Below are 26,032 nucleotides of genomic sequence, written 5' to 3'. Positions count from 1 at the left end.
GGATTTGCTGTGACGACCCTGAGTGTAAATAAGGGAGTAGCCGAAGGGACTAACTTTTTTTACATTATATCTTAATCAAACGTACTCCAATCACTCTCACATTTGAAAGTGAGGTTCAGACTAGCACTCAGTATCATCTGACAAAGTTTAATCCGGATCTGATCTGGACTGTGGATTTAGTGGATATTTGAATTTAATATTGAAAAGACCATTTGGTGTACAGTTTGCATTATATCTCAATCAAACATGCCTCAATCACTCTCATTTGTGACACTGAGGTGCAAACTGGCACTCTCAATGAACAGACTAAGTTTGATCCACATCTGATCTGTATTGTGGATTTAGCGATTTTTTGATTTTAACATTGAAAAGCTCTTTTGAGCTATACTTTTTATTATGTTTTAGTTTATGAAAAGCCACTTTTAACATGACTTTGACCTTAAAAATGTTTACCAAGGTAAAAATTAATGGAATTGGAAACTAGTGTTGGCACAGGTTTGCACTCTACGAGCACAGCGCTCTTGTTCAGAAATGTAAAGGCCAATACAATTAGCTCAGATTCATCCAAATGTTTCCAAACAGATAGGATGGGCATATTAGACTCAGTGGTGCAAGGTGGATGGACACAACTGCAGGATTCAGGCGTGAGTACAACAGGGTTTAATGAGTGTTCACGCAGGGCCTGCTACACAATAAGGCTGACTGTTACAAGCAACAGTATCCAAAGCATGAAACAAAAAACAGGGTCCACAATCAAAGCAAGGAAGTCAAAAACATCCATCCATCCATCCATTCCGCTTTATCCGGCGTCGGGTCATGGGGGCAGCAGCTCAAGCAAAGCCGCCCAGACCTCCCGATCCACACACACCTCCCCCAGCTGCTCCGGGGGAACCCCAAGGCATTCCCAAGCCAGCCGAGAGATATATTCCCTCCAGTGTGTCCTGGGTCTTCCCCGGGGCCTCCTCCCAGTGGGACGTGCCCGGAACACCTCTCCAGCGAGGCGTCCAGGGGGCATCCGGAAAAGATGCCCGAGCCACCTCAACTGACTCCTTTCGACGTGGAGGAGCAGCGGCTTGACTCCGAGCTCGCCTCGAGTGACCAAGCTCCTCACCCTGTCTCTAAGGGAGCGCCCAGCCACCCTGCGGAGGAAACTCATCTCGGCCGCTTGTACTCGCGATCTCCTTCTTTCGGTCATGAGCCAAATCTCATGACCATAGATGAGGATCGGAACGTAGATCGATTGGTAAATCGAGAGCTTTGCCCCCCTACTCACCTCTCTCTTCACCACGATGGTCCGATACAGCGACTGCATCACTGCAGATGCTGCATCGTTACATCTATCGATTTCACGCTCCATCCGTGAACAAGACCCCGAGATACTTAAACTCCTCCACTTGAGGCAAGGACACTCCACCGACCTGAAGAGGGCAAAGCACCTTTTTCCGGTCGAGAACCATGGCCTCGGATTTGGAGGTGCTGATTTTCATCCTGGATGCTTCACACTCGGCTGCAAACCACCCCAGTGCACGCTGAAGGTCCTGATTTGACGAAGTCAGCAGAACCACATCGTCCGCAAACAGCAGAGACGAGATTCTGTAGTACCCAAACCAGACCCCTTCTACACCCTGGCTGTGCCTAGAAATTCTGTCCATAAAAATAATGAACAGAACCGGAGACAAAGGGCAGCCCTGGCGGAGGCCAACGTGCACTGGAAACAGGTTTGACTTACTACCAGCAATGCGAACCAAGCTCCTGCTGCAGTCGTACAGGGACCGGATAGCCCTTAGCAAAGGACCCCGTACTCCTGGAGCACCCACCACAGGGTGCCCCGAAGGACACGGTCGAACGCATTCTCCAGATCCACAAAACACATGTGGACTGGTTGGGCGAACTCCCATGAACCCTCGCGCACCCGATGGAGCGTGTAGAGCTGGTCCAGTGTGCCGCAACCAGGATGAAAACCACACTGCTCCTCCTGAATCCGAGGTTCGCCCATTGGTCGAATTCTCCTCTCCAGTACTCTGGAATAGACCTTACCGGGGAGGCTGAGGAGTGTGATCCCCCTATAGTTGGAACACACCCTCCGGTCCCCCTTCTTAAACAGAGGGACTACCACGCTGGTCAGCCAATCCAGAGGCACTGTCCCTGATTGCCATGCGATGTTGCAGAGGCGTGTCAGCCAAGACAGCCAGCCCCACAACATCCAGAGACTTAAGGTACTCAGGAAGGATTTCATCCACCCCAGGAGCCTTGCCACCGAGGAGCTTTCAAACCACCTTGGTGACTTCGGCCTGGGTAATGGATGAGTCCGCCTCTGAGTCCCCAGTCTCTGCTTCCTCTTCGGAAGACGTGACGATGGGATTGAGGAGATCCTCGAAGTACTCCTTCCACCGCCCGACAACATCCCCAGTCAGGGTCAACAGCTCCCCACCTGCACCGTAAACAGTGCTGGTGGAGAGCTGCTTCCGCCTCCTGAGGCGTCGGACGGTTTGCCAGAATCTCTTCGAGGCCGACCGACAGTCCTCCTCCATGGCCTCCCTGAACTCCTCCCAGACCCGAGTTTTCTGCGACTGCACGGGCTTGGCCTGCCGGTACCTGTCAGCTGCCTCTGGGGTCCCACCTACCAACAAAGATAAGTAAGACTCCTTCTTCAGCTTGACGGCATCAAAAACAGGACTAAACGCTCAGAAGAAACATTCAATCACAACAATCACAATGCACAACAATCTCGCAATGAGGTGAGGGGAAAAGTGCAACTAATAAAGAGGGAGTGATAAGGAGGAAATGCAGGACAGGTGTGGCACTCAGGAGAGAGGACAGGAGAGAAATAACCAACACCAAACACCCAGACAGAAGACAAGAAAAACCCCTCACAACAAACACAATCAAGTACAACAAGACAGCAACAAATCCCACAACCTAAACCCTGACAAAACCTCACAGTACAATCATGACAGGTTAATGGCCAAAAACATCATGCCAAATAAACAGTATACTTTACATGGACAAGTGAATCACCTGCACACTAAAAAATAAACCGCTGTCTCAACAAGAAAAAGTGATGTAACAATTTGCATACATTTTAAAAGTTATTTCAACTTAGCTAGTGAAGTGAAAAAAAATCTATGCAAATTGTTAAATCAATTTTTGTCATTGAGACAGCAGAGTGTGACCTCAACCCAAGAGAGCATGCTTTTCAATGAATGAAGATGAAAAAAACAAAATATCAAACACAAACAATTTAAGTCCCTGACTGTACGGTATATTTATTTGCAGTCAGAGAGCAGACTTGTACCTCATTGAATTCAGGGTTAAGTGTCTTTTTCTTCACAGAAGTTTTGTACTTGGATTTTTTCCCCATATCTGGCTGTAGGACACTGACAAAGAGAAAAAGTAAAAGAGTGAGTGCTAAACAGCATTAAAATTCATTTGAACTTGAACTTTGTATCCTCTTCAGAAACAGCCAATAACAAAAAGCTACATTGCTTATAGTTATAGGAACTTGCTGAATTTGAATGTAGTCTAAAGGGAAATGTAGCACTAACATGTTGAAATTTGTGGTACAACTGGCACCGTACATATATTGCTTTTAAAAAACTTTCAAGGCATCATTTTTTTTTCTCAGAAGATGAAATTGTTTAGTTCATATCTCACTGTGATGTAACAGTAAGACCTGCTGATGTGGCAGGAATGAATGGAGTCGCATGTTCTGGACACTAGGGTGAAGAGAGGGGTGGAGCTGTCAACTGATCACCATCTGCTGGTGAGTTGGATCAGAGGGTGGGGGGGGACTTTGGACAGACCTGGTAAGCCCAAACGGATAGTGCGGGTGAACTGGGAATGTCTGGAGGAGCCCACTGTCTGACAGATCTTCAACTCACACCTCTGGCAGAGCTTCTCTAGTACCCCTGTGGAGGTTGGGGGCATTGAACCAGAATGGGCAGTGTTCAAAGCTTCCATTGCTGAAGCTGCAGCGGAGAGCTGTGGCCTGAAGGTCTTAGGTGCCTCGAGGGGTGGCAACCCTCGAACACTGTGTGGATATGTTATTTCAGAGGACTCCAGAGGCAGTTGCAAGATACCGACAGGCTCAAAGGGCAGCCGCCTCTGCTGTGGGGGAGACAAAGCAGTGTGTGTGGAAGTCTTCGGAGCAACCATGGAGAAGGACTTTTGGTCAGCACCTAGGTGCTTCTGGCGGACCGTGAGGCACCTCAGGAGGGGAAAACAGTGAACCATCCAAGCTGTCTACAGTAAGGATGGGACATTGTTGACCTCAACTGGGGATGAAATCCAGTGCTGGAAGGAACACTTTGAGGAATTCCTGCATCAGACCGGAGTGTCCTCTATAGTAGGGGCAGAGCTGGAAGCTGATGGAGGATTTTCATCAATTTCCCTGGTGGAAGTCACTGAGGTAGTCAAACAACTCCGCAGTGGCAAGGCCCCGGGGGTTGATGAGATCCATCCAGAAATGCTGAAGGCATGTGGAGGGATTGTCTTGGATGAGTCGTCTCTTCAACATTACGTTGAGGTCTGGTACAGTGCCTAAGGAGTGGCAAACTGGGGTGGTGGTCCCCATATTTAAAAAGGGGGACTAGAGAGTGTGTGCCAACTACATGAGCATCATACTACTCAGCCTCCCTGTCTGATTTGCTTGAAAGCTGAACTGGTTGATAAGTGCCTGCCCCTTTACACACCTGCCAACATCTGGTCACAAGGGGACACGATGGCCCGGGGAGGCGGTCGCGCAGACACGAGGGCCCATATATGACTGCTTGCAGTCCTAGTTATATTTATATTCGCAAACTGTTTTTCTTTTTTACTTTCACTTTTGATACTCTGTGTGCTGCTATACAATGCTGCTAGAACATAAATTTCCCAAGGGATCAATAAAGTTCTATCTAATCTAATCTAATCTAATCTAATCTAAAGTTTAAAAAGAAAAACATCAAAACTTACTTCAGTAATAATCATGAAAGGTGCTATATCATAAATATCAAAACAGAATTTTAAAAGCTGAAATATGCTGTTTATACATATTTGTGGAGTGGACTTACATTTTCACAAAGGGGTCAGAATAGCCATTGGAGTCCATTGCAGCCAGATGGGCACAGCGTATAATTCCAACGAGCAGACAGCTCTTCTCTGTGTTGTAGCACAGGGACACGAGGATGCGGCCACGCTGGGGATACAGACAACAACTGTGTCAGATGCACCACCTGTTTTCTACTTTCACTGAATCCATGCAGTGAGCAATATTACACCACCTGATGTTTTATCCAATATAATTTTGTGCATACATCTGACCGTTAAACGGACAGACTGCCTGCCCCAAATCCTTTTTTGTCCATAGTCAGTCATGAATTATTCAAATAAATGATTGAAATTAAACTAGCACACAGGCTCTAGATTGGGTAGTGTTTATAAAATAGGGAGCTGATATTTTTCAGGGGTGGCAATATATTGTAAAGTTTCTATGATTAGTTGGAATGGTGTGTGAGTCCAGAATGTTTTAAGATCCTCCGACCTCAACAGTTTTTTGAAGAAGACCTCAACCCCTTTTTTCCAGTTAATTACAGTGAGGAAAATAAGTATTTGAACACCCTGTAATTTTGCAAGTTCCGCCACTTAGAAGTCATGGAGGGGTCTGAAATTTTCATTCTAGGTGCATGTCCACTGTGAGAGACATAATCTAAAAAAAAAAAAAAAAAAAATCCGGAAAACACAATGTATAATTTTTTAAATAATTTATTTGTATGTTACTGCTGCAAATAAGTATTTGGTTCCCTACCAACCAGCAAGAATTCTGGCTCACACAGACCTATTAATTTTTCTTGAAGAAGCCCTCTTATTCTGCACTCTTTACCTGTATTAATTGCACCTGTTTGAACTTGTTACCTGTATAGAAGACACCTGTTCACACAATCAATCACACTCCAACCTGTCCACCATAGCCAAGACCAAAGAGCTGTCTAAGGACACCAGGGACAAAACTGTAGACCTGCACATGGCTGGGATGGACTACTGGACAACAGGTAAGCAGCTTGGTAAAAGACAACAACTGTTATGATTATTTATTAGAAAGTGGAAGAAACACAAGATGACTGTCAATCTCCTTCAGCTGGGATTCCATGCAAGATCGCACTTTGTGGGGTAAGGATGATTCTGAGAAAGCTCAGAACTACACAGGAGGTCCTGGTCAATGACCTGAAGAGAGCTGGGACCACAGTCTCAAAGATTACATTAGTAACACATGATGCTGCCATGGTTTAAAATCCTGCAGGGCAGCAAGGTCTCCCTGCTCAAGCCAGCACATGTCCAGGCCTGACTGAAGTTCACCAGTGACCCTCTGGATGATCCAGAGGAGGCATGGGAGAAGGTCATGTGGTCAGATGAGACCAGAATAGAGCTTTTTGGAATCAACTCCACTTACCATGTTAAGAGGATGAGAACAACCCCAAGAAAAAAAATCCCAACCGTGAAGCATGGGGGTGGAAACATCATACTCTGGGGGTGATCTTCTCCAAAGGGGACAGGACGACTGCACCGTATTGAAGCGAGGATGGATGGGGTCATGTATTGCGAGATTTTAGCAAACAACCTCCTTCCCTCACTAAGAGCACTGAAGATGGGTCATGGCTGGGTCTTCCAGCATGACAATGACCCAAAACACACAGCCAGGGCAACTAAGGAGGGACTCCATAAGAAGCATTTCAATGTCCTGGAGTGGCCTGGCCAGTCTCCAGACCTGAACTCAATAGAAAATCTTTGGAGGGAGCTGAAACTCCAAACCTGAAAGATTTGGAGAAGGTCTGTATGGAGGAGTGGACCAAAATCCTCGCTGCAGTGTGTCCAAACCTGGTGAAAAAATACAGGAAACGTTTGACCTCTGTAATTTGCAAACAAAGGCTACTGTACCAAATATTAACATTGATTTTCACAGGTGTTGAAATACTTATTATCAGCAGTAACATACAAATAGACGGCTTTCGGTGACGATCCTATGGGCATCACATAGATTAAGGAGCGGTACAACCGTTTTAAAGACTTCCGCACAACGGTAGAGAGTGAGCAGCACTTTGGTCGGCCATCAACATGCTGAAATGACGAGATCATTTCCAAAGTGAACTCTGTGGTGATGCGGGATCGTCGTGTGACTATCCGAGAAACTGCGGAAGAGGTGGACATCAGCACTTTTTCGGCACATTCCACTGTGACAGAAGATTTGGCCATGAAAAGAGTTGCAGTGAAATTCATGCCGATGGCTTTGGCACGAAGCTGCTGATGGAGCAAAAGCGCCACCGTGTTAAATTCTCACAGGACATGCTGGACTGCGAAAAATGATGCCCACCTCTTCCACCATTCGGAAGATTCAGATGGCCTTCGGTGGCTTTTCAGTCGTGTGACTATCCAAGAAATTGTGGAAGAGGTGAGCATGTCACAACACTGTCCTGTGAGACTTCAACACAGAGGCGCTTTTGCTCCGTCAGCTTCGTGATGAAGCCATCAGCATGAATTCCGCTGCAACTCTTTTCATGGCCAAATCTTCTATCACAGTGGAATGTGCCGAAAAAGTGCTGATGTCCACCTCTTCCGCAATTTTTCGAATAGTCACACGACGGTCCCGCATCACCACAGTGTTCACTTTGGAAATGATCTGGTCCTTTCAGCATGTAGATTGTCGACCGGAGCGCGGCTCGCTCTCCACCGTTGTGCGGCTGTCTTTAAACCGGTTGTACCGCTCCCTAATCTGTGTGATGCCCATAGGATCATCACCGAAAGCCGTCTGAATAATCCGAATGGTTTCCACCTGGCTGTTGCCGAGTTTCTGGCTAAATTTGATGCAGTCGTGCTGCTCCAGTCATTCCATCTTTCTCCTTGGAATGAAAAAACGCCAAGCGCACAGCACACGTTCCACACAAAGGCTGTTTACCAGGAAATGACGCAATCGACAGGCGTGAAAAAATTCACGCATGCGCACGAAAGTTCAAGGTTGGCTCATGCAAGCACACGTGATTCAAATCCATCAGGATTTGAAAAAAATGAAAAGGTCTGATACTTTTCTAAGAGACCTAGTATATGCTATAGTGGGCTTTTATAAGTGTAATAAAGGTTTACAATCAGAAATAAGAAAGGAAAAAGTAAAGCAGAAAATAATTTTCCACACACATTTATTCAAAACACACAGCAAACTATAACAAACAACTGTTTTGACACTTTATAAAGGTAATTTGAGGTCTTGTGTGAAAGACTACAATTAAAAGGTTCAAACAATAAACACAAATGCACATTTTGAACAATATATACAAAATGGTCTATGCGTTTTGTTTGTCTTCATCTCAGAGCAATTTCTGTCTGCTATTACACAAAGGTCACATCACAAACATCTACTTCTGAGTTGACTGTGTTTGTTCTCTCCTGCTCTAAAAGCAGCTTTCACAGTTTGAGACTCATTCACAGTTTGAGGAGCAGCCCCTCCCCCTCGCTCCGTTGATATGGTAAACAGTGCTTTACGCCAGAGCGAGAGTGCTTGCCACAGGCTTATCCAATAACATTAACAGGCAAACTATTGGAACAATCCTGATACTCACACACTGTTTGTTTCAGCACTTGAGAATGTATGAGAGGCCCTCCGTCTGCTCCATCTGCTCACTTTCACTGATCGCTGTGTGTAATGGTGCAGGGCGCATTGGAGCCAGCAGCCAGGGGGATATTCAAATGGGCCAAGTAGTAACACATCACTCCTAAAAACAATCTTCAGTTTATCACGTGAGGTAAATCTGCCCTACGATTGGCTTTTGGAAAACCATGTGACCATTGTGACCATGTGACCAATTCCGATTGGACACTCACATTGCGCACATCATCACACAGCTTCTATGAGGAGTACAAAGATGATGGACGGCTGGCTCGAAAGTTCGCGGAGTTAACGTTTCAGCAGAAAATTAAGTTTCTATGTCATATCATTAAAAGTTATTTATAATTTAGTAAAACTTGCTCTCAGCAGTCGTATACGATGGCGTCGGCCCCAGAGGGTTAATGTTAATTTACTGTCTTAATGTATTTATAAATTGGGCAGCACAGTGGCTTAGTGGTTAGCACTGTTGCCTCACAGCCTCACAGGTTGGGTGGTCATGGGTTTGATTCCCACCTTTGGCCTTTCTGTGTGAAGTTTGCATGTAACATGAAACTGTGGTAAATGTAAAACCAGTATCTGTCAGGGTTTGAGTTTATTTGGTAATCTGTTTTGATTTCTTTTCTCTGATCTGTTTTTTCTATTTCTCTTGTCTGTCTCTTGGTTCTTGGTGGTGGGTGTTGCCCTCTCTCTTGCCACGCCCTTGTTCTGGTGCTTTCCATGCACATCTGTTCCTGATTTGCTGATCATCACCTGGGGTTATATAAGGTCACTGGGTCTTACGCCCCTTTCACATTGGCGTATTCATAGATCTGCATATTGCGGGGATGTGTTTCATTTAAATACACCCGAAATGCACGCATACTCAACCTTTTTCCGTGTTCGTAGATCTCCTTGCAGCTGCGTGTGTTCGCTTTTTAATGTGTGCACACAGTTACGTGTACCTTGCCGCTACTTAAACCCAGTTCATTCCTGTTGGCTGTGCAGAACACATCATTGTGCTTGGAAAACAGTGGACTGTATCATGAGGGTTTTACAGTTGCATTATTGCCACGTATGTAGCCAAAGCTGCTATTTTCTGCCTCTGTGGAAGTGCACTCAGTTCTCTACTGCACGGTGTGGTGCATGTCAGAAACAGTCATTTAACATTATTATTATTATTTTTTGTCTTGGTGGATCATTTTCATTGTGTACAGATACTGCTGTGGTAAAGGCTGCTGTGAACGAAGCGCTGTGAGTCTAATATTTTAAAGCTCCGGTTGCTCCGATCAGGTCTGCTGATTTGATCCGACCTGATCGATCAGGTCGTCTGATGATTGCACCGACATGCAGCGAGTGCGCTTTTATTTTAAAGAGTCACAGCGCTGATTGTTTGATCAGACAGAGAGCAACAGAGAGAGAAAGAGAGAGAGAGCGAGGGAGAGCGCGACAGAGGAAAAGAGAGAGAGACAGGAAGAGAGTGAGAGATGAGAGTGAGGGAGCGCGTGACAGAGAGAGCGAGCGACCATGGAGCTATATATAAGAACTCGAGAGCGCAGTAGCGCTGAGACGCGTGCTGACAAGGAGGCGTGATCGCCACTTTAATTCCGGGCAAGTTAGTGATTTGCGTGCAGAAGTTCACTTAGTCTCGTCAAGAAACAGGTGGAATATGCCGGAAAGCTGCACATGTTGGCAAAGCCACAAACGGAGGAACAAGGGAGACAATATTTCCTTCCATAAGTAAGTGGTTTTGGTTCTTCTTGTCACTTTGTCTGTGATATTTGGATGATAAACAGCTGTATGTCTCCTGCAGTACCTGTGTCGCCCGATGACACGGATCATTAATTTCACTTATGTCTAGTTGATATTTTCCACTGCTAGACCAATGTCTAGTTAAAATACTTGTCGTTAGTGACTAAAATTGTTCGACAAGACTGGGGATTTTTTTTTTAAATTTGCACCTTAAAATAATGAGATTATAATGACCCGTGCTGTATATATATATATATATATATGTGTGTGTGTGTGTGTGGGTACACATCTCTGGGTGTGGGTGTGACTGTGAGCGGCACAGCACGGGTCATTATAATGTCAATATATATATATATATATAGTAATGGTTTTAGGAGCCGCGCTCCATTGAACACAGCAGCAGCTCAGCCGAGCAGCGTAGCTTAACAGCGCAGATCCATGTAACTTTCAACACTAATATTTGGGAATGTGTGGGTGTAAGAGTAAGTTTAATACTTTCCTGACATAATTTAATGTAATTCAATTTTACTGTCTTGATATCCAGGTCAAAATGACATTTTAATACGTATTTTGCGAGCATTTTTCTCAGTGTGTTCAGTCACGAATCTCCATTGAAAATGCATTAACATCCGGGTACTTCATCAATATTTTGCCTGGTTAGGAGACGTCATGTCGCTGTCCATGAAGGGACGTTTTCGTTTAGTGTGCAGCGTTGGGACTGCGCTCGTTCTTATATATAGCTCCATGCGAGCAACCGACCTGCTGTTTCTGTTCCGTTTCTGGATTTATGAGTTGAGGTTCGATTCCCTGTTCTGAGCATACACACCTCCCTCAGCTGTTCTGACCACACAGAGGCGCTGCGGCTGCGTGATCCTCTTTTCCAGTCGATTCCTCTGGATGCAAGCACTCAGTTTTTGGTTGTGTACAGGAGCGCCATGTTGCACAGACTTGCATGCAGTAATGCTGTGCTGCGCAGTCCTGCTTAAAACTGTGTCCAGTGCTCTATGCCGAAGAAAATTAAACATGTTTAATTTCTTACGCACGTAGCCCTCAACATACTGCTGTGTAGGGAGCAAAAACTTGATGTAGAGCTGATAAAAGTGGGCGTAGAGCTACTAACCTCAGCATAGATGATACGCCACAATAAGCAGCTCTATGAATACGACAGTGTGAAAGGCGCTTTAGTTCTCCACAAGATTGTTGTGCCTTGAGCCACTTTTCAGCTCTGTACCTGCATTCCATAGTCCTGTCTGCCTCCGTGTTTTTTCCTGACCTCCAGCCTGTTGTAACGACTACCCCTTTTTGCCTGATGAATTTTGTACTGCTGCTTTTCCTTGACTACCTACCCGTGTACTGACCTCTGCAATCCTCACCAGCAAAGCCTTTTCACAATCAGAGCTGTTTGCTTGAGCCGTGCATTTGCATCCAGCAATTCCTGACCATCCAGCCTGATAGTATCAGAAAGACACTATTTTGTTTCATCTTTTGAATTAAATATCAGATTGCAATGTCTTGATCATTCAGACCATTCTGGATCAGTATGCAATTATTGCATTGTGTTGTGAGGTTGTCCTAAAAGTTTCCTGAAAAGCCTTCAGTTAATTCAACCTGCTGCAGCTAGAGTACTGACAGGGACTAGAAGGAGAGAGCATATCTCACCCATATCGGCCTCTCTTCATTGGCTTCCTGTTAATTCTAGAATAGAATTTAAAATTCTTCTTCTTACTTATAAGGTTTTGAATAATCAGGTCCCATCTTAACTTAGGGACCTCATAGTACCATATCACCCCAATAGAGCGCTTCGCTCTCAGACTGCAGGCTTACTTGTAGTTCCTAGGGTTTTTAAGAGTAGAATGGGGGGCAGAGCCTTCAGCTTTCAGGCTCCTCTCCTGTGGAACCAGCTCCCAATTCGGATCAGGGAGACAGACACCCTCTCTACTTTTAAGATTGGGCTTAAAACTTTCCTTTTTGCTAAAGCTTATAGTTAGGGCTGGATTAGGTGACCCTGAGCCATCCCTTAGTTATGCTGCTATAGACTAGACTGCTGGGGGGTTCCCATGATGCACTGAGTGTTTCTTTCTCTTTTTGCTCTGTATGCACCACTCTGCATTTAATCATTAGTGATTGATCTCTGTTCCCCTCCACAGCATGTCTTTTTCCTGGTTCTCTCCCTCAGCCCCAACCAGTCCCAGCAGAAGACTGCCCCTCCCTGAGCCTGGTTCTGCTGGAGGTTTCTTCCTGTTAAAAGGGAGTTTTTCCTTCCCACTGTCGCTGTCCCAAGTGCTTGCTCACAGGGGGTCGTTTTGACCGTTGGGGTTTTTCCGTAATTATTGTATGGCTTTGCCTTACAATATAAAGCGCCTTGGGGCAACTGTTTGTTGTGATTTGGCGCTATATAAATAAAACTGATTTGATTTGATTTGAATCCAGATCCAGGTAAAGTCCGGGTCACGATGTGAATTACATATCTTTTATTTTGAGTCCTTGTCAACCACTGGCTGATGTCAGAAATCTCCAATTGGACTTGTTATTATTATTAATTTTATTTTTACTTCTATTTTATCATTTTGATTTTTAATTGGACCACAATGGAAATAAGTGTTTTTACTTTCTTGTGTCATCCATGTATTTTTATTGTCTTTACAATTATGTGCTTACATTGAACTTACTAAATAAAATCACACATGCACTCACGCTATAAAAGTATATAAATGATTTACTTCCCCCTGCTCATTTGGCATGTGAGTCCAGAATGTAAATATCAATGTCCATTGTTCAGTTCACTCCCCCTCTAGCTGCCACCTTATCGTGGTGGGGGAGTTTGCGTACCCAGATGATCCTAGGAGCTATGTTGTCAGGGGCTTTGTGCTCCCTGTAGGTTCTCCCAAGGCAAACAGGTCCTAGGTGACAGGTCAGACTAAGGGCAGTTCAGAACCTCCATGACCAGTAAAAAATCAAGGACCGAGACGTCGCCCGGTATGTCGGAGCCAGGGCCCCACCCTGGAGCCAGGCCTGGGGTTGGGGCTCGCACGCGAGCGCCTGGTGGTCGGGCCTTAGCCCATGGGGGCCAGCCGGGCTCAGACCGAAAGAGCAACGTGGGCCCGACCTCCTGTCGGTTCACCACCTGCAGAGGGGGCCATGGGGGTCGGGTGCAGAGAGGATTGGGTGACGGTCGTGGGCGGGTGGCCCGGTGGCCCGGTCCATGTTCACAGCCCCTGGCTGTTGGGACGTGGAATGTCACCTCGCTAGGAGGGAAGGAGCCTGAGCTTGTGCGGGAGGTTGAGAGATACCAACTAGAGACAGTCGGGCTCACTTCCACGCACAGCTTGGGCTCTGGTACCCAACTCCTGAAGAGAGGCTGGATGCTTCAATTTTCTGGCGTTGCCCACGGGGAGAGGCGGAGAGCTGGGGTCGCATTGCTTATTGCTCCCCAGCTCAGTCGCCATGTGTTGGAGTTCACTCCAGTTAACGAGAGTGTTGCGTCCCTATGCCTTCGGGTCGGGGACAGGTCTCTCACCATTGTCTCGGCCTACGGGCCGAGCAGCAGTGCAGAGTACCCGACCTTCCTGGAGTCCCTGGGAGGGATACTAGATAGCGCTCCAACTGTGGACTCCATTGTTCTCCTGGGGGATTTCAACGCCCATGTGGGCGGCGACAGTGAGACTTGGATGATCGGGGGGTGATCGGGAAGCATGGCCTCCCCGATCTGAACCCGAGTGGTGGGTGGACCCCGTACTCCCAGAGCTAAGGGCTTTCCAGTCCCTGTACTACCGCAGCAGGAGCTTGGTTCACATTGCCGGTAGTAAGTCAAACTTGTTTCCAGTGCACGTTGGCCTCCACCAGGGCTGCCCTTTGTCACCGGTTCTGTTCATTATTTTTATAGACAGAATTTCTAGGCGCAGCCAGGGTGTAGAGGGGGTCTGGTTTGGGAACCACAGAATCTCATCTCTGCTGTTTGCGGACGATGTGGTTCTGTTGGCTTCGTCAAATCAGGACCTTCAGCATGCACTGGGGAGGTCTGCAGCCCCAGCGGTTTGCAGAGTGTGAAGCGTCCGGGATGAAAATCAGCACCTTCAAATCCGAGGCCATGGTTCTCGACCGGAAAAAGGTGTTCACGAGTGAGGGACGGATGGAGCGTGAGATCGATTGACGGATCGGTCCAGCATCTGCAGTGATGCCGTCATGGTGAAGAGAGAGCTGAGTAGGGGGGCAAAGCTCTCGATTTACCGATCGATCTACGTACCGATCCTCACCTATGGTCATGAGATTTGGCTCATGACCGAAAGAACGAGATCGCGAGTACAAGCGGCCGAGATGAGTTTCCTCCGCAGGGTGGCTGGGCGCTCCCTTAGAGATAGGGTGAGGAGCTCGGTCACTCGGGAGGAGCTCGGAGTCGAAGCCACTGCTCCTCCACGTCGAAAGGAGTCAGTTGAGGTGGCTCGGGCATCTTTTCCGGATGCCCCCTGGACACCTCGCTGGAGAGGTGTTCCGGGCATGTCCCATTGGGAGGAGGCCCCGGGGAAGACCCAGGACACGCTGGAGGGACTACATCTCTTGGTGGCTTGGGAACACCTTGGGGTTCCCCCGGAGGAGCTGGGGGAGGTGTGTATGTGGATCAGGAGGTCTGGGCGGCTTTGCTTGAGCTGCTGCCCCCGTGACCTGACTCCGGATAAAGCTGAAGAAAATGGATGGATGGATGGCATTGTTCAGTGTTGTTGGCTAATATATGTAGCTTCTCTCAAAATATTAATGCTATCAGTTTTGGCGATTTTCATCCATGACCCAAAATACATAAGCATATCAAATGACAAATGTCAGCTCTCCACAGTTTGTAAATTATCAAAATTGCACACACACATTGCAAAAACACAGTAGTGTTTTTCACTACTTTTGGTTTTACCTTCATAATTTACTTAAAAAAACAGTTTACTTTGCCTTGTTTGGTGTCATTTTGTCAACCTGTGTGACTTTACAGTTTTCCTTTCATTCTGACATACCACAGCTGTATGCAAATGTTTGGGCACCCCTGATAATTTTCATGATTTTTTTTTTTTTATAAATCATTAGTTGTCTGAATCAGAAATTTCAGTTAAATACATCATATAGCAGACAAACACAGTGATATTTGAGAAGTGAAATGAAGTTTCTAGTATTTACAGAAAGTGCAATAATTATTTAAACAAAATTGGGCAGATGCATAAATTTCAGCACAATGTGATTTTATTGATTTCAATACATGTAGCACTAATTATTGGAACACAAATTGGTTTGGTAAGCTTATTGACCCTTGACCTCCTTACACAGGTGAATCCAATTATCAGAAAGGGTATTTAAGGTGGCCATTTGCAAATGTTTCTCCTCTTTGCATCTCTTGTAATGAGTGGCACCATGGGAGCCTCTAAACAACTTTCAAATTACCTGAAAACAAAGACTGTTCAACATCATGGTTTAGGGGAAGGATACAAGAATCTATCTCAGAGATTTCAGCCGTCAGTTTACACTGTGAGGAACATAGTGAGGAAGTGGAAGACCACAGGCACAGTACTAGTTAAGGCCCGAAGTGGCAGGCCAAGAAAATTCTCAGATAAGCTGAAGCAAAGTTTGGTGAGAACAGATAGTCAACCCACAGACCTGATCCAAAAAGCTACAACATGATCTTGCTGCAGATAGTGTCTCTGTGCATCGTTCAACTACACAGCACACTTTGCACAAGGAGATGCTGTAAATGCAGAGGAAGGCTTTTCTGCATACACGCCACAGAGTCACTTGAGGTATGCTAAAGCACATTTGGACAAGCAGCTTCATTTTGGAAAAAGGTGCTGTGGACTGATGAAACTACAATTGAGGTATTTGAACATAACAAGGGGCAGTATGCATGGCTGAAAAAGAACACAGCATTCCAAGAAAAAACACTTGCTACCTACAGTAAAATTTGGAGGTGGTTCCATCATTCTGTGGGGCTGTGTGGCCAGTGCAGGTACTGGGAATCTTGTTAAAGTTGAGGATCACATGGATTCCTTTCAATATCAATCAATCAATCAATCAATTTTTTATATAGCGCCAAATCACAACAAACAGTTGCCCCAAGGCGCTTTATATTGTAAGGCAAGGCCATACAATAATTATGTAAAACCCCAACGGTCAAAACGACCCCCTGTGAGCAAGCACTTGGCTACAGTGGGAAGGAAAAACTCCCTTTTAACAGGAAGAAACCTCCAGCAGAACCAGGCTCAGGGAGGGGCAGTCTTCTGCTGGGACTGGTTGGGGCTGAGGGAGAGAACCAGGAAAAAGACATGCTGTGGAGGGGAGCAGAGATCGATCACTAATGATTAAATGCAGAGTGGTGCATACAGAGCAAAAAGAGAAAGAAACAGTGCATCATGGGAACCCCCCAGCAGTCTACGTCTATAGCAGCATAACTAAGGGATGGTTCAGGGTCACCTGATCCAGCCCTAACTATAAGCTTTAGCAAATATCCGCAGATTCTTGACAACAATATTCATGAATTAGTGACAAAGTTGAAGTTGCGCCGGGGCTGCATCTTTCAACAAGACAACGACCCTAAACACTGCTCAAAATCTACTAAAGCATTCATGCAGAGGAACAAGTACAATGTTGAATAGCCATCTCAGTCCCCACACCTGGATGCTTTTGAAAATCTGTGGTCTGATTTTAAACGGGCTGTCCATGCTCGGAAACCAACAAACATGAGATGTTTTATGAAGAAGAATGGTTCAAAATATCTTCAGGCAGAATCCAGAGTTTCACTGGAAGAAGTGTTTAGAGGCTGTTATTTCTGCAAAAGGAGGACCTACTAAATATTGATGTATTTTTTTTCTGTTGGGGTTTCCAAATTTATGCACCTGCCTTCACTTCTCAAATATCACTGTGTTTGTTTGCTATATGATACATTTAACTGAAATTCCTGATCCAGACAACCAATCATTGATTTATAAAGGAAAATCAAGAAAATTATCAGGGGTGCCCAAACTTTTGCATATATCTGTATATTAACACACTGAAAAAAAAAAAAGATCTGAATTGGATTTTTTTTTTTTTTTTTTTTACTGTGAAAACCACAAACCATTTTCATGATTTAGAATGCAAATATAAATTGTAAATTTGAAAATCATATGTACTAATGTAGCAAAAACCAAAAAGCAAGTTATATACAACTATTTACATTAAAATCCTGGAAATGCTCCAGGCATTTTTGTACAGCTATTTACAATGCAATAAGATTCCACAAAAATCATTTGTGCCACTCAGAAAAACAATTCCAGTCCATCAAAAGACCTCCGTCCTGTGTTAAACATCACAGGCCTGACACTTCCTCTTGTTGTCCACCTGGAGGCACCATTGGCCCCTTGGAGGCTTTTTTTTCTCTTCTCAATCTGACTGACATCTCCACCCACGTGGGAGGGGTCAATGCACTTGGGGCGGTGGTTTTTGATTCGTTGACGGCATGCATTTTCCACCAGTGATAATTGGGAAGACTTTTTCCCACCATCCAGAGGTGTCAGAACAGGCTGACATTCACACGCATGTCGAAGGCAGCATGCTTCCACTGCCAAATACATTGGTCTATGAACATTTTATTTGGCTTTGGCTCTGCCTTTCCCACCAAATGGCTGGGCTTTTCCACCAAATGATAAAAGGAAAGTCATGGTTTTGTTTCACCTTGTAATTGCTTTGGGCAGAGAGGAGGTAAGAGTGAGAGAACCTCCCATTCGTGGGTGTGCTGGATGAAGCAATCGCACAGAACGGCACTCCACATATTAACACAGTATTCAGGAAAAGCCTAGTGAAAATTATTAATCATTATTCATATTTTACTGGGTTTATCAACAAAATTTAAAAACTGATATTTTGGTTGAAGTCTGCACTTTCAACAAACATTCACATGGAAGCTGAGAGTGTGGTGAGAGTCTGATGCATCCATGGTAATGGATATGGGGGCGTCAGGTGATGGGTGTGCCAGCTGTTTTGGCATCGGATATTGCCGTGTCTCTCTCTGCTGATCAGTCCACCATATGTTTGGGAGCTTTGCCCTTAAGATGTTGTGTGGGCCGCTGAAGAGGAGGTACTGCTGGCTCACCACCACCAGATGGCGCCCTGCTTGGAGTGCGGGCTTCAAGCACAAGAGGGCGCCAGAACCACTGGGAGTGACAGCCGTCAATCATCCTCAACACCAGCTGTCACTCATTCATCTCATCATCATCATCACCATAAAGGCCGGACGGCGACTCCACCTCCTCGCCGAGAAATCTCCTACGATTCGAGGTAAACTTCTCTGCTGTGATTATTGCGAATAATAATCTGATCTGTTTTGCAGCTGTTTTTCCTGTTGGTATTCCTTATCTGGGATTTTTGGCGTTTGGTGTGACTGCGACGACTTCGCCTCACACCCCAAAACCGATAAGTGGTAAACAGGAGCTGCACGTGTGTATGATTGGAGGTGGAGGTTCTCCCTCCAAGAGGAATCATTAATCAAGGTTGCTGGGTGTGAGGATTCACACTCACCACCTTCTGTTTCTGTCTGCCAGCAGTACCAGGGCCGACAACGGAGGACAGAGACCACCTGGGGACTCAGGGCTTGGCGGCTTCGGTGTTCTTCAGGCCGTTGGTGGTAGAAGCGGTGTGGGCCCCGGCTCTTCGTTCATCCGAGGTCTCCTATCTTCAAGCCTGCCCGCAGTCCTCTTGTGTATGATTGGCAGCACTCTTGTTTATATTACGTTGTGTTCTTGTGCAACATTAAATTGTTACTCCTTCTCTTATCCATTGTCCGTTCATTTGCGCCCCCTGTTGTGGGTCCGTGTTACGACACCTTCCCAACATAAGAGCCTCGTAAAAAGGGGCACATGACTGCAGCAGCTTTGGGGATGAAATGGTGATCAAATTTACCATTCCCAAGAACTCTTGCAGGGCTGGCACTGTGGTGATCGTGGGATGTCCAGCACCGCCTCCACCTTAGATGGGAGGGGCATAGCGCCGTCTTTTGTGACTCTGTGCCCTAGAAAGTCAATGGTGGTGAGTCCAAACTGGCACTTTGAGGGGTTGATTATCAGGCCCTGCCGGTTGAGGTGCTCAAAAAGTACCCATAGGTGGGACAATTGGGAAGAGGTGGCCACCAGGATATCGTCTAGGTAGATGAACAGGAATAGCAGGTCATGTAGCACAGAGTCCATGAGGTGCTGGAAAGACTGGGCAGCATTTTTAAGTCCAAAAGGCATGTTCAGGAACTCAAACAGTCCGAATGGCGTGATCACCGCCGTTTTGGGGATGTCTCGTGGGTGTACCAGCACCTGGTGATCCACAGACGAGGTCCACCTTGGAAAAGATGCTGTGCCTGCCAGTTGCACAGAAAAGTCCTGTATGTGAGCACAGGGTAGCGGTCTGGTGTTGTGACGTTGTTTAGTCGGTGGTAGTCATCACCACATGGGCACCACCCACCACCAGGTATTGGCACCATGTGGAGGGGCGACACCCACGGGCTACTGAGCAGCGGACGATGCTGAGGCGTTCCATGCTGTGCTGTGGAACTCCATTTTGGTGATGCTAAGCTTGACTGGGTTGAGACGTCTTGCACGGCCGTACACCGGTGGGCACGTGGTGGTGATGTGGTGCACCACTCCATGCTTGGCAGCAGGGGTGGAGAAAGTGGGTTGCATGAGAGTGGGATTTCACTGAGCAGGCAGTGGAAAACATCCACCTGCGACCACATGCTGGACAACCTGATGGAGCCCATGCCACTGAGGGTGCAGTTGTAAGAAGAAAGGGTGGCAGCATTGATCAGACAGTGATTTTTGACATCCACCAGCAGTCTGTACGCACAGAAAAAGGGAACGACCACCTTGGCCATGATGAAAGTTGACGTGCCAGGTACCGTATGTGCATATGGAAGTGCCATTGGCAGCTGGGCAAGATGGGCAAGCTCACTCCATCCATCAAGTTGTCAAGGTTGGATGCTGGCAGGATGCTCCACTGTGCTCCAGTGTCGCACAGGAACTGTCAACCAGAGATGTCATCCTGGATGCCTTTTGGTGCAGCCAGCGCTCAAGGCTACTAAAGAGCACCAGCTCTGCCGTTTCCCTTATGCTGAAAGGTACAGTACATGGTGAGCGGCAACGTTTGGCTTTGGCTCCAAACACTGCATGGTAGAAACGGAAGCCAGTTTATGAGCACTGCCGTTGATGGAGAGACACAGCTGCCATGGGTGTTGCTTCCTCCAGGAGCGGTGCTGGTGTGAGTTGAGGAGCCTCTGCAGCTGCGAGTGTACTGATGTGACTGTGGCTGCTGTCATGCCGTGGTGCTGGCCAGCTAGGAAGAATTTGTCGGCCTCTTCCTCTAACGCATGGCAGTCTGTGATCGTGGTGTTAGCCAGAATTGCGTGCACCTGAGGAGGAAGTTGGTGCAGGAATAGGTGAGTGAACAAAGAGTACGGTCAGCGTCCTCCCAGGAGCTGCAGCATTTTATCCATGAGCTCTGAGGCCTTGCTGTCCTCCAGCCCATGCAGAGAGAAGAGTCTGCTGGCCCTTCAGCATCTGACAGTTCAAACATTTTGAGGAGGTGATCTTTGATGACTGCATATTTGTTTGCAGCAGGGGGCTTTGTAGGAGCACGACCAGCCTCATTGCAGTGGAGCTGCTGATATTATTTTAATAGTATTTCTCTCAGAGCGAACTGCAGCTCAGTTTGTGCAAACCAGGTGGCAGCAGAGGACTCCCAGAACTCTGGGAGCTTCAGTATCCAGGTTTACATGGACACTTTATTTCTGATCTGACTGAATTCTATCCGATTGGTGGATCAGATTGTCCTGTTTACATGAACGTGTCATAAAGTGATCCACTTGCTGTGCGTGTTTACATGTACCGTGATTACGATCCAATTCAGTCAGTAGAGCAATCCCATAATGCTTTGCGTTGTGACCTCTGCCGTTTGTGACGCAAATATATACGCAAATACGCAAATAAGTTGTACCCGGAAGCCTGCCAGTATAAACAATGGATTTGTTTTCTGGAGTAATCAAGATTACTGTTATTCTTTGCGCATTTCTTTTGAAACTGCAGCATCAGAGGCACATGCTTCTTCTTCAGGACTTGTTCAGAAAGAGACGAGCGCGGCGGAATGTGTTTTACGCAATGTGTTACAGAGCATGGTTACATCATGCACACGTTTTGTAAAGCCGTAGATTAAACAGCTGATTTACGAGCCAAATGAAAATTAAGCCTTGGAGATCAGCCGGAGCTTTGAGGAAAAGCATTATATCCCTCAAATAATGGGACTAACTGACAGAACACACAGCCACATGCAGGTAGGTTATTTCTGAATGTCTGTCATCTTCATAGAGCTACAATCAATAACATCACATCTACCAGTTTTATGATTTTTTTTCTGTTGCTTTTAGGTACAGCCTACTATGAAATCTCACAAAATTTATGTTAAATACTGAACTGTTTCAAAATATGACAAAGCAATTTCACGAATAAATGAAACAAATCTTGTGTGTGTGGTCTTTTTACATTTCTTACTTACTTTACTCAACTAAAACAAGTTGTTTGCTTTGAGATTTTGGAGCATCAGTTGCAAAATGCCTGGAAACGCCCAAGATTCCAATGTATCAGAAGTTAGCATGCATGCTGACGTCCGCAAAATGTTTTGTAAATCACTCCAGAGGTGTTCGAGGTTACAAAAAAACATTTTCACTTTTAGAAGTGTTTATTTCTTGCTAGCTTTTACATGATATATGACAGAGGTTATCCCATATGGAAAAGAAACAGAAAAAAACCTTACAAGAAGTAACATCAATTCCAGTAATAAATCTTTATGTTTGATATGTGTTGTGCTTATACGTCTCATACTATTACTCTTGAAAGTGGCCATTTTTGTATTCTTTTCATACAACATGTACAGTAGTGTTCAGAATAATAGTAGTGCTATGTGACTAAAAATATTAATCCAGGTTTTGAGTATATTTCTTATTGTTACATGGGAAACAAGGTACCAGTAGATTCAGTAGAGTCTCACAAATCCAACAAGACCAAGCATTCATGATATGCACACTCTTAAGGCTATGAAATTTGGCTATTAGTAAAAAAAAAAAAAAAAAAAAGTAGAAAAGGGGGTGTTCACAATAATAGCAGTGTGGCATTCAGTCAGTGAGTTTGTGGAACAAACAGGTGTGAATCAGGTGTCCCCTATGTAAGGATGAAGCCAGCACCTGCTGGATGATCATGGAGTTGGAGATGATCTGGAGTTACCTTTAAGTGCTGTGACAGTTAGAAGACACCTGTGTGAAGCTAATTTATTTGCAAGAATCCCCCGCAAAGTCCCTCTGTTAAATAAAAGACGTGCAGAAGAGGTTACAATTTGCCAAAGAACACATCAACTGGCCTAAAGAGAAATGGAGGAATATTTTGCGGACTGATGAGAGTAAAATTGTTCTTTTTCGGTCCAAGGGCCGCAGACAGTTTGTGAGATGACCCCCAAACTCTGAATTCAAGCCACAGTTCACAGTGAAGACAGTGAAGCATGGTGGTGCAAGCATCATGATATGGGCATGTTTCTCCTACTATGGTGTTGGGCCTATATATCACATACCAGGTATCATGGATCAGTTTGGATATGTCAAAATACTTGAAGAGGTCATGTTACCTTATGCTGAAGAGGACATGCCCTTGAAATGGATGTTTCAACAAGACAATGACCCCAAGCACACTAGTAAATGAGCAAAATCTTGGTTCCAAACCAGCAAAATTAATGACTCGCAGATGTGAAGAAATCATGAAAAACTGTGGTTATACAACTAAATATTAGTTTAGTGAACACCCCCTTTTCTACATTTTTTTTTTACTAATAACCCAATTTCATAGCCTTAAGAGTGTGCATATCATGAATGCTTGGTCTTGTTTTTATTTGTGAGAATCGACTGGTACCTTGTTTCCCATGTAACAATAAGAAATATACTCAAAACCTGGATTAATGTTTTTAGTCACCTAGCACTACTATTATTCTGAACACCACTCTATGTATGTACGTATGTATGTATGTGGTATATAGGGAGAGTGCATGGCAAATTACATTTTCCCTACATGCTTCATATAAGCCAGGAGTGAGCAACTTGTTCCAGAAAGGGCCAAGAGGGTGCAGGTTTTCTTTGCAGCCACTGACTCCAGTAGGTGATTTCACTGATTAACTGATTCCATCTGCTCAAAGTGATGTTAATCAGTGAAATCACCTAGTGGAGTCAGTTCATCATTCTGGGTGGGGGATTGGTCCATGCCATCAGTCTTTTAGCCATAATTATTAATCATGAGTGTCCTCAGTTCCCAAACGCTTAATGAGTGTTGTTAGAAGGAAAGGTGATGTAACACCGTGGTAAACATACCACTGTCCCAGCTTTTTTGAAACGTGTTGCAGGCATCCATTTCAAAATGAGCAAATATTTGCACAAAAAATATCACCTGGGGTTGTAAGTAAATGATGTGATCAGAGGGGTTTTCTGTTTGTTTGTTTTTTCTTCCATATTGTCCCTACTTTAACTGACTGGGGGTTGTATTACAGTTCAAGTTGTCACATTTTAATGAAAAACCTCTCATTACACATAAGTTGCACACAAGAAAAATAAATAAATAAATAAATAAGAATGTTAGTTAGAATGGCTGAAAATGTGAGACATTAAAGTGTGTAATCAGGAATGACAGTGACCTTTGTTTTGTTCTAGGTAATGAGGCAGTGATGGTTACATTCAAGATAGTTACCTCTTCCTCTGCCACTAGTGCTCCCTGCTCCATGACTTGATTGTTGCTTTCTTTATACTACAAAAAAAAAAGGTACAGGAGAAACAAAGAGAGAGTGAGGCAGATACCTAGACTGACGTACTGACAGACAGAAGGTTGTGGTGACAGGTTTACATACACTCAGTCAGCATGCACACGAATGCCATGACAGTATTGGTCTTTCACTTATTTCTTTGATTTTTTTTTTTGTTTGATTTCTTTTTTCTGTTGCAGGATATTTGTACAAAACATTTAAAAATAGAACTTTGTATGCAAGCTTTAATTTATTTAAGGTTTTCTAAAATCCACACAGGATCAGAAATTTACAAGCATAGTTGTATACGAGGGCTGTCCATAAAGTAACGGTCCTTTTTATTTTTTTAAAAAACTATATGGATTTCATTCATATGTTTTTACGTCAGACATGCTTGAACCCTCGTGCGCATGCGTGAGTTTTTCCATGCCTGTCGGTGACATCATTCGCCTGTGAGCACTCCTTGTGGGAGGAGTCGTCCAGCCCCTCGTCGGAATTCCTTTGTCTGAGAAGTTGCTGAGAGACTGGCGCTTTGTTTGATCAAAATTTTTTCTAAACCTGTGAGACACATCGAAGTGGACATGGTTCGAAAAATTAAGCTGGTTTTCAGTGAAAATTTTAACAGCTGATGAGAGATTTTGAGGTGATTCTGTCGCTTTAAGGACTTTTCACGGTGCGAGATGTCGCGCTGCGCTCTCAGGCAGCGTCATCAGCCTGTTTCAAGCTTAAAACCTCCACATTTCAGGCTCTATTGATCCAGGACGTCGTGAGAGAACAGAGAAGTTTCAGAAGAAGTCGGTTTCAGCATTTTATCCGGATATTCCACTGTTAAAGGAGATTTTTTTAATGAAAGACGTGTGGACGGGTCCGCGCGTCACAGGAAAAACACCTCAGCCCGATCCTAGTCGCCAGTTAGTGGTTGAAGTGGATGCCTCGGACTCAGGGATAGGAGCTGTGCTGTCCCAGAGTGGGAAGACCGATAAGGTCCTTCATCCGTGTGCCTATTTTTCCCGCAGGTTGACCCCGGCTGAACGGAACTATGACGTCGGCAACCGAGAACTCCTTGCGGTGAAAGAGGCTCTTGAAGAGTGGAGACACCTGTTGGAGGGAACGTCCGTGCCATTCACGGTTTTCACTGACCACCGGAACCTGGAATATATCAGGACCGCCAAGCGGCTGAATCCCAGGCAAGCCCGCTGGTCACTGTTCTTCGGCCGTTTTGACTTCCGCATCACCTACCGGCCCGGGACCAAGAACCAGAAGTCGGATGCCTTGTCCCGGGTACACGAAGACGAGGTCAAAGCGGAGTTGTCGGATCCACCGGAACCCATCATCCCGGAGTCCACTATCGTGGCCACCCTCACCTGGGACGTAGAGAGAACCGTCCGGGAGGCCCTGGCACGAAGCCCGGACCCCGGGACTGGACCACAGAACAGACTTTACGTCCCACCAGAGGCAAGGGCTGCAGTCCTGGACTTCTGTCACGGCTCTAAGCTCTCCTGTCACCCAGGGGTGCGAAGAACCGTGGCAGTTGTCCGGCAGCGCTTCTGGTGGGCGTCCCTGGAGGCCGACGTCCGGGACTATATCCAGGCCTGTACCACCTGTGCCAGGGGCAAGGCCGACCATCGCAAGGCTCCGGGACTGCTACAGCCGCTGCCCGTGCCTCATCGCCCCTGGTCCCACATCGGCCTGGATTTTGTCACGGGCCTCCCGCCGTCCCAGGGAAACACCGTGATCCTCACGATAGTGGACCGATTCTCCAAGGCGGCCCACTTCGTGGCCCTCCCGAAGCTCCCTACGGCCCAGGAGACAGCGGACCTCCTGGTCCACCACGTCGTCCGCCTGCATGGGATACCATCA

The 26,032-nt window shown here is 45.8% G+C and overlaps 1 protein-coding gene across 3 annotated transcripts in view; it reads right to left on the bottom strand.

Annotated features, from left to right (window-relative positions):
* The window catches only part of doc2d (double C2-like domains, delta), a 152,973-nt gene that overhangs the window by 24,153 nt on the left and 102,788 nt on the right, over window positions 1-26,032 (bottom strand). For 2 of the 3 annotated variants that reach the window (XM_034188563.1, XM_034188564.1), the window contains exons 7-9: window positions 24,121-24,177; window positions 5,052-5,176; window positions 3,296-3,377 (exon numbers count right to left, since the gene is read on the bottom strand). In XM_034188563.1, the coding sequence (XP_034044454.1) occupies window positions 3,296-3,377; window positions 5,052-5,176; window positions 24,121-24,177 (264 nt within the window). The remainder of the gene's footprint in view (window positions 1-3,295; window positions 3,378-5,051; window positions 5,177-24,120; window positions 24,178-26,032) is intronic. The other variant, XM_034188565.1, reaches the window with a different exon arrangement.

Source organism: Thalassophryne amazonica, chromosome 15 (assembly GCF_902500255.1).
Source record: "Thalassophryne amazonica chromosome 15, fThaAma1.1, whole genome shotgun sequence".
Taxonomy (NCBI): domain Eukaryota; kingdom Metazoa; phylum Chordata; class Actinopteri; order Batrachoidiformes; family Batrachoididae; genus Thalassophryne; species Thalassophryne amazonica.
This window is presented reverse-complemented; position numbering and strand designations above follow the sequence as displayed.